The 17,317-nt window shown below is 36.0% G+C and overlaps 2 protein-coding genes across 2 annotated transcripts; both read right to left on the bottom strand.

Annotated features, from left to right (window-relative positions):
• Positions 1-224: 224 nt before the first annotated feature.
• Positions 225-2,153, bottom strand: LOC144635467 (sodium channel protein type 8 subunit alpha-like). Its single transcript, XM_078494570.1, has 4 exons — positions 2,069-2,153; positions 1,341-1,432; positions 800-994; positions 225-286 (listed from the first exon to the last, which is right to left on the bottom strand). Exons 3-4 carry the CDS (start codon positions 981-983, stop codon positions 225-227), a joined length of 246 nt encoding a protein of 81 aa, XP_078350696.1. The 5' UTR covers positions 984-994; positions 1,341-1,432; positions 2,069-2,153.
• Positions 2,065-4,869, bottom strand: LOC144634246 (sodium channel protein 1 brain-like). Its single transcript, XM_078493149.1, has 4 exons — positions 4,582-4,869; positions 3,198-3,349; positions 2,553-2,633; positions 2,065-2,197 (listed from the first exon to the last, which is right to left on the bottom strand). Exons 1-4 carry the CDS (start codon positions 4,858-4,860, stop codon positions 2,065-2,067), a joined length of 645 nt encoding a protein of 214 aa, XP_078349275.1. The 5' UTR covers positions 4,861-4,869.
• Positions 4,870-17,317: the final 12,448 nt, after the last annotated feature.

Here is a 17,317-nt window from a genome sequence, read left to right as displayed (position 1 = left end):
CGGTTGCTCGAAAGCTGATTAACACAAACCCGTGATTAAAAGTGGGTCGAGAGTTCAATTTCTCTTTGGTGCATTTGTTTATATCTTTTATATTTTGTGGAGTTTGAGACAAATAATCTAATCCTAGATTCGTTTAATCGTGCTTTGAACAACCCGGCCCAGGTATCAGCATCTAACAACGCAAGCAATTACTATAAGAGCAGTGTGCTGATAAAAACAACCACTCACCCAGCCCACGAAGAGTTTCCACAAATCACAGGTTCACCCTGACGTATGTACCACGCACCTAAAGAGGCAAAATAAATTTACAACAATAGTTACATCAGTTGTTTTAGTTCTTATCAATGAAAAAGAAAAGTAGAAACAAAGGTTGCAGTGGTTAATAACATCAGCTTCATCTTTATTGAACACCCACAGAGCAAAACTCTTGTTACTCATAGACAAAGTATGTTTTTGTTGTAATGTTTATGTTTCCTTTATGCTTGAAAGTTTTTAAAGAGTGTAACTAAATTTTTCGTAACTGCCAATATGCTTGGAAGACAAGGCAGTGCTCCAGATCAATCAACATAATATCTTTCCTGCGACCCCAAGACGTTCTCAGCTGGCAAAATTGAAACTCCATGACGTCGCTACGAAAAATTCAAAGGCGACGAGATCGATGAAATTTGACAAAAATTCTGAGAGACGCGTGTTTTTTGAAGGACCATTCGCTGCCATTTTCTAAGGAATAGGGAATATGAGGGCTGTGTAAAATAACACGTCCTGCAGGTTCAGTCAAATTTTACGTCTCAGTCCTTACTTTCATTCTGAACATAATCCATGAACTCTACAGTGAGGTTCACGGGAATGTCTCGAACACACTTGTTCCTTAATTCGCCCACAAACAGCTGCAGTCCAATGAGCGCCATCACAGCAAGAAAGAACAGAAACAAGACCAGGACATCACTCAACAGCTTTAAGGAACGAAGTAGTGTGTTCACCATCGCTCGGAGACCTAGAAATTTGTACAAAATCAAACTGTGGGTTTTATGACCTTTAAAGTCTTACATCCCCTTACACAAAAGGTGCTAGAAGTGGTCTCTTCTTTAATTTTTTTTTTAGGTTGTTATTTATTATTTTACCATTACTGGCAAACAGTCAAGTCTGACACGATACTGAGAATAACCAACAGATAACTACAATGGAGTGGCATTGCCCCTCCTTCATGCTATGTCACTTCTGCCCCTCCTTAGAGGTACACCTAAAAAGATACAGTTATTTGCCACTGGTGGAGGTTTCTTTCAAACGCTAACTATGAAAACAATTTTAAGGTACCTGATGTTGTAGCTTCTAACACTCACCTGAAACAACCGAGATAGTCCTTAGAGCTCTCAGCACACGCACTGTTCGAATGGCCGTGAAGTTCACAATGTTTGGAGCTATTGTTATATATCTTTAAAATAAGAACAATCAGAAATTGCATGTTTGTTGGGGGAGAGGGGTTGAAGGTTAAGAACCTTTTTCGATCGGAAAACATATCCAACAAATTGAATTCTGACCGGACAATTTCCGGAGATGTTATTAAGTGATTTCTGATGAATCAATCAGTAATAATCGGAAATTGTCTAAACTTCGGGTACGCAGTTTGGGGGGGGGGGGGGGAGGCATGGCTAATCACCCAAACCATCTCCTGGATCTTCCCATGCTCTGGTTCCTTGGACTGTCTTTGTGCCGGTTGTGAATTCATAATTAGTGTGCGTTGGATTCTGGATCCACAGGTGTCGAACTCGAATCCTGCCCAGTTTTTCACGATGTCGGGCTTTCAGTCACGACTTGATACAAACAAATGGGTACAGGTGGATTTTGGGGGAAACCTGCAGAAAACTTAACGAAGGAACCTGCGATCGACTGGCAGTTCATCACAGTTTTCTTAATTTTAATGGTACAAAAACTGAAGTTTTAAAACCGCGAAGTATTATTATTGATGAATTTGTAAGAAAAGCTCAGTAAAATGCCAGTGTGGTACGAAATCAAGTTAGCTATGACGCAAAACAAACGAAATGCACTTTGAGCAACACATTGTATTTACCCTAAAACGACTACAATGAAGTCCAGCCAGTTCCAGGGATCTCTGAGGTAAGCGTAACTATGAAGAATAAATCCACGTGACACGATCTTTAAAAGCATCTCCAGGGTGTAAATTGCTGTGAAGAGATACCTAAAAACAACGCAACGTACGATTTTCAGCGCTAACCTGGGAACAAACCACCTGACGACAGTTGGGAAGTCTAAATCGGGACTACAGCAAGTGCAGCTGCTAAGCAATGATATTTCTATGCTATAATATAATACTTTCGTGAATGCTTACGCGATGTAAGGCCAGATTGCACCATCATTTTGACGCTAGCGGGACTTCGAACGCGATGTTCGACGAGTTAGCTTTCACCGAAAGGTCTCTGAAGAGTCTCTTGGCGGAGACGAAACATGCGTGTCAGACCAGCCACGAAAGTATAGTATAATAAAATAAAATAATAATTGAATGAATTAACCACATGTAATAACTAACGACTTACTCAGCTTCTTCCGGTGGATCTTTCAACGCAAGAAACACGCAGTTTATGAGAATTACTATGATCACAATCATCTCAAAATATCTTGAATAAAACGTTAAGGAACATATTCTGGAAAAGTTGAAACGTTTTTAATTACAATGATTGTCAGGAAATGAAATTACAGCAATCAAAAACTCAGAAACACACATAACAAATTGATAAAAAAAAACTATAACAACGACGACAAAAACAACAACAACAGCAAAACATGTAACTGGTGTCAAGAGCAGGACAATTCTCATGATCAAAGTCATGATTCTTTTGCATTTAACCGAAATAAAATATCCATGTTATGACTGACAATGTACGGTACAGTGTACGAGTTCCTCTTTAACCACAAATATTGCCAACCACCAAGCACACTTATCATTATTTTGAATCCACTATATTGCAAAAAATTATGTATCTTTAAGGTTACTAAATTTAGGTCATTCTTCCAGACTTGGCAACAATTTAATTTTGCAATTGCTTTGATTGGTATTAGAGGCGACCTCAACTGAAAACTATGGATTCACCAAAATCACTGAAAAAATAGTAACCTTAAAACATCACAACTCTCTACTGACATTTTTTTACATCTAATTAACTTCCCTTGACAAAGGATACTGGTTAGTGACCACACTGATTGTCCACTGTCTAAGAGGCTGCAGAGGTCCAAACAGCCACAAAGAACGTGCTTTGTTAAAGCGGAACGCGTGATGGACAAGAGATTTTGTCCCATGCTGACGTAATACAAGGAACGTGTCGTCCGCTGGTACCTATGTGGCATAAAGAATTTATGTTTAATGACGTTTGTGACTACGTTTGTAGTTATTATTACAAATATTTCAGATCTCACAGCAAACAGCCCTGTTGCCTTTACATATACTAAATGCCGCAAAGTGAAATGGACTAGACGATCCTTATTTATACAACATCAAGTCAAAATTTGGGCTTATGAAGATTCAGAAAATCCTTCAGAACGCAGGGACTTCCAGGTGACATCAATATGTTAGGGAGGAAAAATATGGTTCAAATAAATTGCAAAATCATCAAAATGACAAAATTTGAACCGATAACCCTTTAAAGCGGTTCTTTTAACATGATAATTAGTAGAGGGTCTCAATGGGGTTACCCGTTAGCCGTAAAACAGCCAAAAATTTAGCCGTTAGGCGTAAAAATGGGACAATTTTAACCGTTAGCCGTAAAATATGTTAACCGTAAAAAATCGGTCAGTAATTGTAAATAAACCAAACTAGTTCACTTCATCGTCCCAGAATGGCCCTGAGACCTAAAATATGTATTTCAATAATGGAAATTAATTTTTAACTTTTTAAAACACTGAAAATTAACTTTTAACTTCTGTTAATCGTTATGAAAATAAATTAACCGTTAGCCGTAAAAAAGCCAAAATTTTAACCGTTAACCGTAAATGCCACCACCCCATTGAGACCCTCTTAGTATACCCTGATCGAGAAAGCTCTTGGAATGTTTCTCGTTTCTCGTTGTTCTTGGATTGGTAAAATACTAATAGAGCGGTTTTCACTTGAGTGTCGAAAGTAAATTGCGTTTGCTTTGGTTTTGCATTACTACGCTTAGTGATTGGTTTAAAAATCTCGTGCCACTTTCTCAGCCAATCAGAACTAAAACCAAAACCAATCGTGACTTGCTCGCGCACGTTTTCCCGCACTTCGTGTCAGCTACATGTATTTGCTTCGAGTTTTGATTGGTTCACTTGATTGTCTGTGTGTTTTGTGATTGGCCAGAGCAATGGTTTTGGTTTTACGACACTCAATTGAAAACTGCTCTAATAAGAACACTATAAAGGACAGTTCTCCATGTTTTAAACCATTTGGTAAAGTTCCTATTTAACCAACTGGGGAACGCAAAAGTTATATTATTTACGAAATATTCGTTCTCCAGTAACAAGCAACAACTTCGTCATGAGCAACTCTCTGGCCTTAAATTCGGCAAATCTGTTTTATTCCTTAACCACATGTGCTATACCCACGTTGTTACTGGTAGCATCATAATCCTCCAAAGGCATGTTCAAGAAGTAGCTTGGATCTGGAAGAGCTTGTGCTGTTGGTTCTTCCGGACAACCTGTATTGTCCATCTCTGAGGTCTGTTGATCAGCATCGCAAGTCGCCAGGGCTTGTATCTCTGCAAGGTCCGCCAAACTAGCAAACGTCACAACTTTCTTTCGCCTTCGAGGGCTTACTGCAGATTTCTCTTCAGGATCGAGCACAGTGAGGGAAGAGACGTGTTCATCGTCTTCATCCTTGGTCATCTCGATAGATGGCAGATCCCTAACGCAAGTCATGAAACCCCAAGTTCCGGTGTCTGAATGAAAAAAAAAAAGCAAACAAAGAAATATATCTTTTTACACATTTTGGTGTGTAGTATCGCTGTATATTTTTACGAGTCTTGCAGTATTTTGGTGAGCCCGAAGGGCTAGTCAAAATGCAAATTACGAATATAATAATATACATACAAAAATTTCTGCATGATCATTGGCTGAAAGCACGTCAATTAATCCCAAACAGTGCAGAAAGTTGAAATTGATTGCAAAAAGTTGAAATTAAATTGATTGACAGGAAAGTCGGAAAGCGCGCCAAAACAAAATGGCGGCCGATGTCGGAGTGTTTGAGAGAGCAAAAATCGAGCAAAAACATAACGATTCATGAAACGTTTGACCATACCAATACAGCTGAATAAGGATAAAAGCATAAATGCATGACCGATAGTTTTAGAATTTCCTAGCGGTATCTGGATTTTACAAAGCCCGGCAACTCCGTTATGTTTAAGGACGAATCGGAAAGGTAAGCCACTGAGAACACGTTTTGTTTGTGAAACACTTCAAGTGAAATTTTTGTATGTGTATTATTAACAAGTAATCACATGATTTTTCTCGTACAATTTGTGATAAATCAACACTCGTAAATCTTTTGAAGACTACAAATTGCACTCGCCCTACGGGCTCATGCAATTTTGTTAGCCTTTGAAAAGTTTACTCGTGCTGATTTATTCCAAATTAATGTGATTACCTATACAAAGTGTACAGTGGTACATACACACAAGAATGCCTAAAAGACAAAAGAAAAGTTATTTTTTTGATGTCCAGAATATGTCTAAAGAATAGCTTTAGATGTGTGATTAACAATTTAGTTTTTATAATTTTCATGACATCATGAAACCACCTTATGGGACTCAGGGGAGAGTGGTAAAAGCGGTGAGCAGTGGTGATGGCGCTCGCCTCCCACCAGAGTCCACTGGGCTCAATTCTTGGACTCGGCGTCATATGTGGGTTGAGTTTGTTGTTGGTTCTCGTCCAGTCGTCCTTGCTCCCAGGGTTTTTCTCCTAGTTCTCCGATCTATCTCCCTTCACAAAAACCAACACTTCCAATTCCAATTCGATCGGGATTACACGGCCCCACAAGTTTATAGCTTTAACCCTTTCCGTAGCTTAATAAAGGTAATTATTTTTTTTTCTTATTTTATTCATTCAGAACAAACGGAATGCTTGCTGTGATTTCACCTGCTAGCCTAAAATGTAAGAATGTCGTGACCGGAGGTGGTTTGAAATATCCCTTCTGTAAGTACCCTCATGTAATGTTACCTGACATGTATCTATTAACTTTTTGTATTAGCATTATGGTGAAAGACTGTTAGTAGTTCACTGTTCCCTGTTATGTATCGCCAATGAAAATTAATTAGAAAAACGAATGGAAAAAACCATTCTCATGATACGAAAATAAATATTATTTGTCAAATTACAATAATATTTTTATTGAAGGCGACTAAAATTTTCCATGAAATTTATTTCAAGAACACAAATGTTACTGTCAGTGAATTTTATGACTGAACAATACCCATTTCATAACACTACTGACCACGTCTTGATTAGATACGTTTACAAGAGAGACAAAGTTCTTATAATTTTATAATATACCAAATAACTATTTTTATTCAAAGACATCGAAATTGGCAGAATTAAAATATTGGTTGGGTATAGCAAATTTTGTAAAGATTTTTTTTTCTTTCACTTAGTACTTTTCTTGCCAATAATGTTCATTTCAAAAAGAAACCCCCATAAGAAAAATGATTTTCAATGGGTGAATTTTGCTCAGTTTGATTCGTTCTTTCACAACAAACTTTTTCAACCCATGTTATCGAGAATTGTTTCAAAATTACTTTATTGTTGCATGATACTGTAGCTTTATCTCTATTGGTGACGGAAAATACCCTTAGAAGCAATAGTGAACGATATGTTTCAATGTAACAATGGATATTTTTTAATTGACTGTTGTTGAAGCCCAGTTTTGAAATTAAATCGTCATATGTTTCTTTGCGGGATTTCTCGGTGTAATATTATTTTCCCCAGTTGTCAATAAATTCGTGTAAAGCGAAAACATTTATTGCCTGAAGCGCAGACTTTATCGTTATAATGACTTTTTCGGATATGATGAAAATTGTTTCCCGCATTCACTAGTCTAAACAGAATTCAAAGAAGTATCGTGCAGAATCCGGAAATTCAGTCGGTCAAGGTCGCAATAAATTGAAAATTTCGATTTTCTTATTGTTACAGATGACCTGGTGTGCTGTGAGCTGATTATTAAGCTAAGCCTGACGGGAGACTAGAAAAAATTAAATAAGAAAGACTTCAAGAAAGATGTAATGGCTATCAAGGGATTTAAAATTTTATAGCTTACAGCATCTGGTATGGAAACGTTAACTTTTCTTAACGAGTGAGATTTCGTGTCGTAATTTAGCAAAAAAACTTCAGGATTGAACCATTAAACACTCGAACTTATTTTTTTAAAACTTTTCAGAATACAGCAAGTCACAGAAGCAGATCTGTAAGCTTTGATCCATAACAGTCTCGACCGAACGCCGGGGAATCAAACAACTTTGGGTATGTATTGACTACAGTTGCTCGTGTGTTTCAAAGTAAACCGCAAAGTTATGTCTTGAATTGGATAATAAGATCGATATATTTGCGAAATACAATACCAGTGTAGATTATCGAGTTTGTGGTCGATTTATAAATTGTTTTGAATGGTTTATAGGTCAACTTGAATTGCTTGTGGAAATTATAAATATATACGGTTTCAATATCAACGATGATAATTTACCGGTTCCCAAATGATGAAAACAAAAGCTAGCGATGTTTTGATTTATTGTTTTAGAGAAATAAATAAGAGTACTGGCGAAAAAGGTATAGCACCATTCGTAATATCATCTGCTTGTTATTTGAGTTGTCCAATAAAAATTTTGTTTTTAAAATAATTTAATGCTAAGTTCGGGAAATCTAGACTTTCCACTGATGAAGGGCTGAGCCCGAACTGTGAACTATTTCAAATTAAGACACTTACTACTAATTTAGTGAGAACTTTTTTTAACTTTGTACTTTTACAAGTGCCATGCAGGACACGGAAATTTATTTTACCATTTCTTATTGAAAAACGCTGCTGTTGCAAACAGCATTCCCTAACGATTTGAAGAATTAGTCGGTAAGCCAGTTTCTTTGTTTGGAAGGGTTGCCCCTACATGAACGCCACTATCAGTAAAAAAAGAAAAAGGCTTACCCTTCGCAAAATCTGAGATAATTTAATAATTAATGGTAAGGTTTTGTAAGTTAACGTTCCAATTACCAACATAGATGTTAACAAATTAATAGCGGAGCTTCTCTTTCCATTTTAATCATGTAGAGGCGAATTTAATGTTAAATAGCAGTTGTTGGAACAGTGAAGATTGGCAAAAGCTATACTGAAGTATGTTGATTACTCATTAAAGAAAAGTCTTGAATTTTGACGCGTACGCTAGGAACCTAAAGTGTAACACTGTCAATTACAATTTCCTAACCAATAAACAGAACACATAGAGACACGATGTCGCGTTTATCGACATCGTTCTCGTTAACAAAACTTTGAATTGTATCACCGTGTAAATTCAGAAATAATTTAAGTCCATTAAAAACTGACAGTAAAGCTTCGCATTGAAGCTTGGCTAAACAGGATAATAAGATCAAAATGTGGAGGATAGGCCTCAAACTGAAACGCATTATCTTTGCCGAAATGTTCTCAAAAATATTCTCTCTTGCACTAGTTTAGTCGAAAATGCATTTGACAACTTTTATAAACATCTTAATTTGCGGTTGAACTAGCGCCCTCAGTGGCACTCAGTGCGACAGGCCTTTTATTTAAAAACAACGAGCCTATGCACATATTACATGCCTATGCGTGCTGAGACCGCTTTTTTGAAATCATTTTCAAGCTAAAGTAGAAATAGACAATCCAACTCATTAGTGCAATTTGCACGTTAATTTTTTCGTTCAAGGCGTTGCAGCTAAAATTATAACGCCTTTATTCATTGAAAATGTCAGCAATTTGCTTTATTATTTTTTTACGTAAGCCATGCCATGATCATGTTACATGAAACAAACTAAAATCCTTTTTTCCTAGAAAAAAAAAATCCCAAAGTATACCCAGATTCACCAAATCGAGCTTTCGAGGTCATTTCAATTAAGCCAACAACGTAAGAGCCTTCACCTACGACTGTTTGACGAACCTTGAAGTTTTTTATAAAATAATAAAAAAGGGCCGCCGACGCGAGCCCTCGGAAACATGAAGAAATTCACCTCGGGACCAATTCCTTTCTCCAAGAGCAATGTTAAAAAGGATAAAAAAAAAACAAATTACAGTAGAATTTTGTTAATGCAATCACTTACGGACTGTCAAAATATCATCGTATTAAAAGTACGAAAATGAATGACTGACCTTTATCCCGGGCCAATAGAAGATGGTTGTATTAATAAAGTAGTCACGAAGTAAAAGGTAGCTCTAAGGCGCGCGATCTTTGAATGGTTTAAACGCTGAATTCTAGAAAAAAAAGACAACAAAACAAACTTACATGTAATTCGACGAGTCTTTTACCAGAAACGGTATTGTCCTTAAAGAATCTAGCCTTGCGTTATGCTAATTAATTAGCATCAGAATTAAAAATACAGAGAAACGATAGATACAGACATTTGAAAGATAAGGTATAGACGATTTCTCAAGTAATTTCAAGACTGACTTCCTGCATTATGTCTTTCCGAGTGACGCGTACGTTGGGCGGTCAATGTTTTTGCCATTTACTATTATTTGCAAGTATGGTTGATTACTATCTATCACTTTCTTGTAACAACAGATTTCAAGTTTAGCTCTTTACAGTTTTTCTTTTCCTTAATTTTTATTTTAGATGTAATCTAGCACGCCGGGAATACTATTTCAGATTTTGGCAATATTCGTTGAAGCTCTTGAAATGTTTCTCATTTTCAACATCCAGCTTTAAGAGATTGCACGACAGTTTGCCGTCATCAAGATTTATGACGTAACTTTGGCACCTGCCTTCTTACAAAAACCGCTGACTAAGGCAAGCCGTAAAGACAAATTGGACAGTTACTCTTATTTTGTCATTCAGTTTTCTCTTGATTGAGGGGGTCGCCCAGTTTACCTCTCGGAAAGAGTTACTCTATTGATCAAGCAAACAATAGATAACAGGTCATAACAATACCCCTGACGTTACCCAAGAAAATAAATCTAGAGGTAGAGTATACAACGAGCGAATGAAAACAGAGGTTTCAGAGAGGATGTGTCTTACTGGATTAAGAAGAAAATGAACTTAATTTTACAGCTGTCGTATCAACCTTTCTCAGTTGGCTAGTGATACGTTTTGACGAAGTCTTAAGTTATAAGTAACACAAAGTCTTGGTAATTACTCAATTAATTCAGTGACCATCGCCTGCCACTTATAATTAAGTGCCACGGATAAACTAAAAATGTTTAAAATTCACTTAAGAACAAAATGATGTACAGGTTAAGTTCTGTCACCAGTAATATCAGGATAATAAAGCACCCACGAGTTTTCTAAAGTTCAGAATAGAGTGCCTGCATGTGTCTTCGTAGTTAAGCCAAATTTCTGAGGTTCGAATTTCTTTTCGTAGAAATAGGAATTCTTTTACGGGTATTGTTTGCCCAAAAGCTAAGTATTTTTTTTTTCGAAATCATATACGCCAAGTTGTTTCTATCATGTGTGCTTTAGCTTTATCTTTGCGAGGCTTGAAAAGGGATGGAATGGGGCGACGGGGGAAATCGTAAAAGATCGTGAAATATTTATGCAAAATGAAATCCTAATCACAACATTCAGTTTTTGGCTTCTTTTAAATAATATTTTGGCATTGGGCGTGTTTGGTTGACCGCAGAATTCTAAATATAAGGTTTAGGTCGCTCAATATTTTTAACTTCTTTTGAGGTCTATTAACCTCTACTTCAGTTTAAGACGTTTTTAATCCAACTGAAAGCTTTTTTGGTGTTTTACCAGAAAACGTGAACTTGACCCATGAAATTTTGTTCTCGAACGAAGGGAAAATTTCATAAACGTTTAACTGTTTCAAAACAATTAATTCTTCAGTTAAATTTGAAAATTTTGGGCGATACAACCCAACAAATGCTGTTACCTTTCCTTTAAAAGGCTCGCTCCGACTTCAAGCAATTTGACCAATATTGGCGATGACACTTTCAAGAAAGATTAGGCTCGCTTTTGAAAGAAATTTGACACTAAATAAATCATGTAGTGAGGAAGCCTTGAAATATGAACCAAAGTTTACTATATGAAATAAAATAGAAAGCAGGCTTTGATTACATGAAAATCACAACACTCTGAAAATAAAAAAAAAGAAACCGCGTGAAACGTTTGCTGGCGAGTCGCGATTGGTTCTTGTTTTAACTGTGATTGATCGGGAAAAAAGCGCGAGTTTTTAAACCAATTACTAAACGTAGTAATAAAAAACCAAGGCAAATGCGAATTACTTCGACAATCAAGTGAAAACCGGCCGCCTCAAGTTTTAATCCAAGCTAAACCTAAACATGTCCGTGGGTAGTAGTTATTACTGCGTCTTTTGACGTCAATATTCTGGCTCATTTTAAGCCTTTTACCTTCATCTCACCAATAACAATCAAAATTGAAAAGAAACATTTTTAGATATAATTCAAATTTAAAGGGCAATGTTTATGCTCCTGACTAGACACAATATAAACTATTTAAAATTTATCTTCAAAATACTGGAGTGCGTTCGTTTTCTGTTTTTTTTTTTTTTTTGTTTTTTTTTTTTTTTTGTCAGCCGTTATAACGGAGTTTCGTTAGAATCAAGTAGTCGCTGGTATTCTACAGCAAAATTCACGCGGAGCTTGTTTTATTAACTTCCAGTTTATTTTAACTTTGCATAATATAACCGCCCACCAGCTGCAGTGTTACGATATCCCCGTAAAACCCTATCCGCTAATTCAACAAAATTGTTGTCACAACATCACCCCTTAATCCATTCAATTCAAAGAAATGCAAACCCCGAAAGCGCTTATGTAAGCCTCGTCGCTGATTGGCTGTTTTTTGCTCCGTGACTAATGATTTTGTCAGCCATAGGGTAAGGAACATCCGGTGTGCGTTTCACTTATCATTGAATGCTTATTTTTCGCGCTAATTTAAGTTGTATTTAGCATTTCACTCAAATAAAAAACACGCAAACTTCAGAATCGTGTAAAAAAAAATTCGAAGTTATCAAAAAAGTTTCTTTAGTTAATGCTACAACTGTTTTAAAAGGCTTTTATTAATAGTTTAAAATAAAGACATGGATTATTGAGAAAACAAATTGTTTTATATGTATAGTTCTCACACGTGATTGGTCAAGAGCCAAACAAGCACAGCAAAGCCTAAACTTACGTGGAATGTTTAATATCTGTTGTGGTTCAATTTTACTCTTGGTAAACTCTGGTATTCATCTTATTTATTTATTTTTTCATTGCCATACATGCACCAGAACTAATGAAAATACCAAAATTTTACATACATAGTATATCTTATATAGTACTGTATAATTCTATTGCTATAAACGCTGTAATATCTACCGTTATAGGCTATTCACCCGTTCCGGAATTCTGATATTTCACATATTACTCTAAGCCGTGTTATCTTCAATAAAATTAAACGTTTTACAGAAAACCGAGCTACACTGGAGGGGCGCTCGGGTTTTTCTGTAGGAGGGAACTTCAGCTAAATATTACATTGTACTACAGAAGCAGGTGATATGAAGGAAATTAGGAATATTGAGTCTCCCTTCTGTGAACTGTTTCGTAAAATGTAATTAATTACATGCTAGGGACAGGCATAAAAGTAAGATGAATGAATTGATCGCTGTATTGAATATTCGCTACAATTTCCATTTCATTACAGACGCACGGATGAAGAGCTGAAAGTTTATGGCGCCGTTGTATCATAAATATTTTGCTATCGCGACAGTAAAGAAATATTTTATGATTTTAAGCTTTAAATAAGCCTTAGGCTACATATAGCCTCGAGCAAGGCGTACGCATCAATAACGTTGAGAAAGCAGAACTTTTGTTCAAGGCTAAATAGTAGCTGCATCACGCGATGAAATTGGCATTTATCAAAAATCGTTCTCTTGGAAATACTAAACGCTTCCTTGAATGCTTGAAAGGCAGTTAAAAAACTTTACTAGAGCGTGCTAGAAATCCATGCCTTTAAAACACTAACGCTTATTTTAGTTAGTTTATAACACAAACAATACAAACATTGCAGAATTATTACTCCGCGTGCTTAAGTCGCTTTTAATGTTGGCCCCAAACAGCGAAACACTATTAATTGAAGCGGTGACTGCAGTGGCAAATAGTCCTGAAATGTCATTTTGCATTATAGTCTTTCAGCACAAGTTTTACTGACATTTTGACACAATTTTTTTTACAAGACACACTTAGACATCACAAAACTGCAGTGCAAATAATATCGTCTGTGTCTAGTTCTCATTCAAGCCGCCCAAGCTAAAAAAAAGCGGTTCATATAGTACCCTGGAGGCTTCCTAAAAATTAATCAAATACACCAGCATAACTTCTTTTTCTTAGCCAATCAGGTAAGAAGAGGTACAAAAAATAACCCAAATTAACGATTTTTGATTGACGTGTACGTGTATCTTACATTTGAAAATACGATGCACCCGTCAGGAAGCTAGTTCATCTCTCACTGAGTGTATTTGTTGCCTCATAAAAACTGGAATGGTTCTCCCCATTTTGTATTTTCTAGAAGAAATTTCAGGCTCCCAAAACATTTGCCGGCGTAGTTGGAGGATTAAAGACTAGAAACGTCTTGTGAGAAGTTGTTCTGTTGAGCATTCAATAATGGAAAACCTAAGGTAGGTGGATTGCTTCGTAGTTTTCTTGCATTAAATTTTGTTTGTCCATCTCGACGCACTTGTTTATTTTCTCCTTTGTTTTGGTAAGTTGTCGTAAAATACTCTCGCAAGTTTAACTTTTGCGTGGTATGGTAAAGATTGTTATCTTAACTGTACCTTACTACAGCTGCTCTGATCAAGGAATTGCTAAATTAACAGTTTTTCAACTTGTTGCTTTATTGCGAAACCCTTCGCTTTAAATTAGGAGGCAAAGCTTTACAGGTATTTTGAAACTAGAAGCAAAACTGATCTGAGTCTTGTTGCCGCTGTTGCTAAACTGTAACTAATACATAATACTTCCTTTTGTTCGGTGTTACAAAGACTGTCGCTTTTGCGGCAAGGTATGAATTCAGACGGAGGTATCATGACACATTCATCAACTTAACTTAGGACTCACCTATAAAGCCCCATATAGCAATCAGAATTCATGCTACATATACTACACAAAATAGGCTTTTTCTGGATCCTTTTATAGCTCTATAAACAACGAATGATTGATATGTTGTGACCTGTATTCAGAAGTGAGAGAATAACGCGCTGCAAAGTATATTTATTAAGCCAGTGAATTCAGTGTATTTTTTTAAATTTTCTGTTCTTTATTTAAGACGATTTTGATGTTCAGAAATGTATTTATTGATCAAAAGTGGTCGAATTTTTATTGATATTTCAAAGCATTTCTTTTCCTTAAAAAAATCGGGAAAAATTTCTTTGTAGTGTAAATTTTCTGCTTTAACTCCAGATATCTAGAAATCCTTCAGAAATCCTTTTAAGGCTTCCTGATTAAAAACATCCATGCGTGCTGAGTACGAAACTGTTTTATCAGGACCAACATTTGTGGCGCTATTTTCGTCTTCATAAAAAACTGACATAGGTTTAAATGGTAAAGTTTATATATTTTACAGACAAAACTTATATTTCTTTTTTTTCTCATGAGTTCAATGCCTTTGCATGACTAACGAAAAAATTAAGAATTGGAATTGTTTTGTTTAAGATTAACTACAAATACGACATTTATGAAAGAAGTTAGATGACAATTGTAATATACCTTCAATACTAAGAATATAAATAATGTATTAAAGAACTCTGAAAAAAATTTTGAAATATTAAAAATTTTCGCATTTGCGTTATTGGAATTGTTGCGTTAAAGGGTTTTTGTACACAGGAACATCCAAGATCGCTATTAAAATACCCATAAATCTCAATTTGGCTTTTACCACTTCCTGTTTGGGCATTTTAAACATCGTTTAAGTGTCTCAGTATTGTAGACCTCCGGAAAACTCTGTTATTACCAAGCATAAGTTCCTTCTTTTAAATTAACAGTTTTGAATACTAAAGAGATTAGATTGTATTTGGTTTTGTAATGAACTACTAGAACTGCTAGACATGTTATAAGGTGAGGATATAAGGGCCTGTTTACATGATTCCAGAATGACTTTCATTCCGGAACGAGTTCATTCCATCCCCATCACATTTCTCTGTATCTGTTTACATGATACCGAGACGAAAGTCAAGTCATTCCGGAATGAGTTCATTCCGGTTTTCATTCCGGAATGAAAGTTTCGTTCTGGAATGACATTTCATTCTGGTATCATGTAAACACAGAACGAAATTCGTTCCGAGATTAAATCGCAACTCATGAAACCGCATACGGACTCCGCAGTTTGAATTCAGAGCGAAAAAACGTAATAGTATTTACTGTTTAGCCCAAAGAAGCAGCTCTATGGTCAAATTACTTGTTAAAATTGTAGATACGGCCATTTATGGGCACAAAAACATGTTTGCGCGAAACAGGCGCCATCTTGTTTTGATCTCGCGCGAACAGCGCGCATGTGAAAATGCCTTTGGTTAAACCGGTTGACTCTGTCATGTAAACACAAAACGAACTTCATCCGGAACGAGTTTCGTTCCAGAATGAAAGTCATTCCGGAATCATGTAAACAGGCCCTAATATGTAATATGTAACAAATAGAAACAACGGGAAAAATAAACCTCGTAGTCGCGTTTACAAAAAAAGCCTACAAAATAAAGGCTTCAACGGAATTTTGATCTATACCTTTGCCTTTGTGTTGGGATGCTGATTTTTCTTTAAAACTATGATATACGTAGAATGGTAGTACGCGACAGAAGTGCAGAGGGACACATGAGGCGCGGCCGAGTGCTTCTCGCAGATCTCGAGTGTTCGTAAAAATTGCTAAGAGCTTATATAACTTTACAATTCAGGGAGAGCAATTTTTTCTTTTTTTAAACAAATGTTTGAGAAATTGTGAGCGCTCAAACTAGTGAAGTAATTAAGCCACACGCGTAAGCCGCGTGCTTTCTTTATGAAGCTGCAATGAATTCAAACTGGCCAATCATAAAAGGAAAAAAATTCTTCGATAATTTTTAATGATATATAAACAAGGAACAGTCACAGAAAATTATAGCCGTGAGCAACAAGCCCAGTTGGCGAACCTTACAAACGATTAGCTTAAATTTTAAGTATTTTTTCGAGATTGTCTCCGTTCTCATTTTTCTTTCGTTCTTGGATTACTGTTCACTCTTTGGTTTTTTTCTACTATTTTTTTGAATGTGTTTTTATCTTTGAATATAATTTTCGTTTTCCTCGCAATGCTGAACGCACTTCGACATTGTACATTCGACCAGTTGGAAAATAAAAGGATAAACCAAAGGAAAAACAAAGCACGTACGGGACTTTCGGAACGGAACTCGCACATATGACATCCTCGTTATACTGGCGAGATGTTGTAACAACTGAGCTATAAAGTCGTTGGGAACGTAAATTAAAACATATTTAGGCCAGGTTGAAACTGTGTTTTGCTTGTTTGGTATATGGCGTGGCTTTCGTTTTCTTATATGCTTTAGTTTTAGATTTACGTGTGTCAGAAGTAATACCTGAGGCAACTATTGTTAGCGGCTACTAATTTTAGCGATTTTAGCGAGTTCAGCTAACATCGCCAAATTTTGTGCTCACAAAGCTTGTTTGAGTCAAATTTTATACTCGTTAAATTTAATTACCTCCCCTCCCACCCCAAAGGGAAACAAAATTAGCATTGTCAGTTTCAAGTGAGTTTGTTCTTTTACTGAACTTTTATTTCCATCTTAGCTATATGTCCATCATTTTAAATTTTTCAGAAAATCGCTTAATTAAATAGTCGCTAAATCTTGCTCTGAAAAAATTGTTCAAAATAAGTAGCCGCTAAAAATAGTAACCTTATTAAGGTATACAGCATGTGTTTTATAGTCTGATACATATGGTTTGTCAGCCAATCGTAGCGCATACAATGTCCATTCTGTGTTATATGCATCATTACTTTTATTCGTGGGATATTGATTCCATCAATGACAGATACATTTTTAGCCCAATAAATGAGCCACAAAAATTATCAGACCATAAATAGTTTTCAGAAAGAGTTATGGCAGTAAACGTGGATGTTAAAAAAAAAAAAAAAAAAAAAAACTGAAATTT

Source organism: Oculina patagonica, chromosome 13, assembly GCF_052425735.1.
Source record: "Oculina patagonica isolate OP01 chromosome 13, crgOcupat, whole genome shotgun sequence".
In the NCBI taxonomy this organism is placed as follows: Eukaryota; Metazoa; Cnidaria; class Anthozoa; order Scleractinia; family Oculinidae; genus Oculina; species Oculina patagonica.
This window is presented reverse-complemented; position numbering and strand designations above follow the sequence as displayed.

Bases quoted from the DNA above. Each gene is read 5' to 3' on its own strand.
- LOC144635467 (XM_078494570.1), bottom strand. From the start codon at position 983: ATGGTGAACACACTACTTCGTTCCTTAAAGCTGTTGAGTGATGTCCTG. The intron at 287-799 runs GTAAGGACTGAG...TTGCCTCTTTAG, and splicing joins GGATTATGTTCAGAATGAAA to GTGCGTGGTACATACGTCAG.
- LOC144634246 (XM_078493149.1), bottom strand. From the start codon at position 4,860: ATGACCAAGGATGAAGACGATGAACACGTCTCTTCCCTCACTGTGCTC. The intron at 2,634-3,197 runs GTATCCTTTGTC...GTTTTATTCAAG, and splicing joins ATCAGTGTGGTCACTAACCA to ATATTTTGAGATGATTGTGA. The intron at 2,198-2,552 runs GTAAGTCGTTAG...CGTTGTTTTTAG, and splicing joins GATCCACCGGAAGAAGCTGA to GTATCTCTTCACAGCAATTT.